Source organism: Meleagris gallopavo, chromosome Z, assembly GCF_000146605.3.
Source record: "Meleagris gallopavo isolate NT-WF06-2002-E0010 breed Aviagen turkey brand Nicholas breeding stock chromosome Z, Turkey_5.1, whole genome shotgun sequence".
Classification (NCBI taxonomy): domain Eukaryota; kingdom Metazoa; phylum Chordata; class Aves; order Galliformes; family Phasianidae; genus Meleagris; species Meleagris gallopavo.
Window position 1 is genome coordinate 29,662,890 of NC_015041.2, and position 1,575 is coordinate 29,664,464.

The window sequence follows — 1,575 nt, forward strand, 5'->3', positions numbered from 1 at the left end:
ATTATATATATATGTATATTTATATATATATATATATATATATCAAGGGAGGCTGTATATGGCAGTTCAAATGTGGTGGGCCCTCTCTGAGAGCTGACATTATGCTGTGTCCATCCTTGAACTAATCTACTGAAGTGAAGGGAATGTTTTTATGCAGGTTGGGATTCTGACTGTGCCGGTTTCGGCTACGGACAGAGGAGAACATCATGTTGCACCCAGGGACTTTGCATTTGTGCATCTCTCGCAAGTGCACTGTTTTATAGTGCACTCTGAGGGTTCCCTTGTTGCTGTACATTTTGTGGCAAATGTTACACATTATCCCACCGTTGCTCACCGAAACACTGTTGAACATGAGGGATCCTGGGACATCAGTGCCCATACCTACAGCTAAGGCAGGGGCATCTGCTTTGTGGGCAGATTCCCCGCTGTCACTTGCCCCATCGACGTCATCCAGGAGAATGCCCTCATCACTTCCTGCATCAGATTCTCTTGAGGAATGGATACTGCTGCTGGACTGGATGCTGGAGGTGGTGCTCAGGTCTAGAACCATATAGTCTTCTGACATGACCCTGCCGTACCCATTCATATGGGAATCCTCAGTACCAGCAGGTGAGGAGGTGTCTTCCCTTATGTCAAGCCCCATCTGATGCTGAGCGCCATATATCTTCACCAAAAATTCATCACGAAGGTCCTTACTAAGAGAAGGCTGTGAGGAGTCCAGGCCCATGTCATCCAGTTCTTTGGTCAACAGTTTACGGTGCAGGTTTATATTAGCACTGTGTCTGGGAAAGGAAGAGGGAAGGGAAGAAAGGAAAAATGTACAGTATTTTTGATTAAAAGTACAGTCGCCAAGCACCAAACCAAAATTCTGATTTAGCAATAACATACAAATATCCCCTACTCGTGCTTCTTGGAAAATTCAGTCTTGTTAAAATTGAACAAGTCCATTGGACAAAACAAGTCAAGCAAAATAAACCCCCATACCACTTTCCAGCTACTGCTCCTCAACATTAGACCTCAGCAGCAGCTACAGCCTTTATATCTGATATTTCCTAAATTATAAGTCAGATTAACAGAAAACGCAGTGCTGTTCTTAGTCCCTGAACCCCCACTGGCCTTCCTAAAAATCTTTCTCTGGAGAAAATAGTATTAATATCTGGAATATCTGTGTACATTCATACCTGTATCTCTGTATCTCTATATCCATACCTATACCCAGATCTTTGTATTTGTATACATATATACATATAAATATGTAATATACATACATATGTATTCACATAACTGTGTAAATGAAAGATAGGAGGAAAAAAAAAAGCAGATAACTGAACAATACATAGCCGGAGGTCCTGATTCTGATAATTTAATTCTGGTGTAAAGGGATTCAGAATCAGGCCAAATCATCATGGAGAAGACTTGAAGGGTTTAGGAAATTCACATGTAAGTTTCTGAAAATCTTAGCCAAAGTCACTGGTTCCATCCTTCTGGGAGGATACTGCCAGTCCTCACTGTATTCTTCCCAGTACGGTGCCTGATATAGTGCTGAATAACCCAAGCAATGTAATTTTCAGAAAA

At 41.7% G+C, this 1,575-nt stretch overlaps 1 protein-coding gene across 1 annotated transcript in view; it reads right to left on the reverse strand.

Moving 5' to 3' along the window:
* Positions 1 to 7: 7 nt before the first annotated feature.
* BNC2 (basonuclin 2) overlaps positions 8 to 1,575 on the reverse strand; it is a 226,419-nt gene continuing 224,851 nt past the window's right edge. Inside the window, exon 5 of the mRNA XM_031557308.1 lies at positions 8 to 782. Coding sequence (XP_031413168.1) covers positions 122 to 782 — 661 coding nt within the window. The 3' untranslated portion in view covers positions 8 to 121. The remainder of the gene's footprint in view (positions 783 to 1,575) is intronic.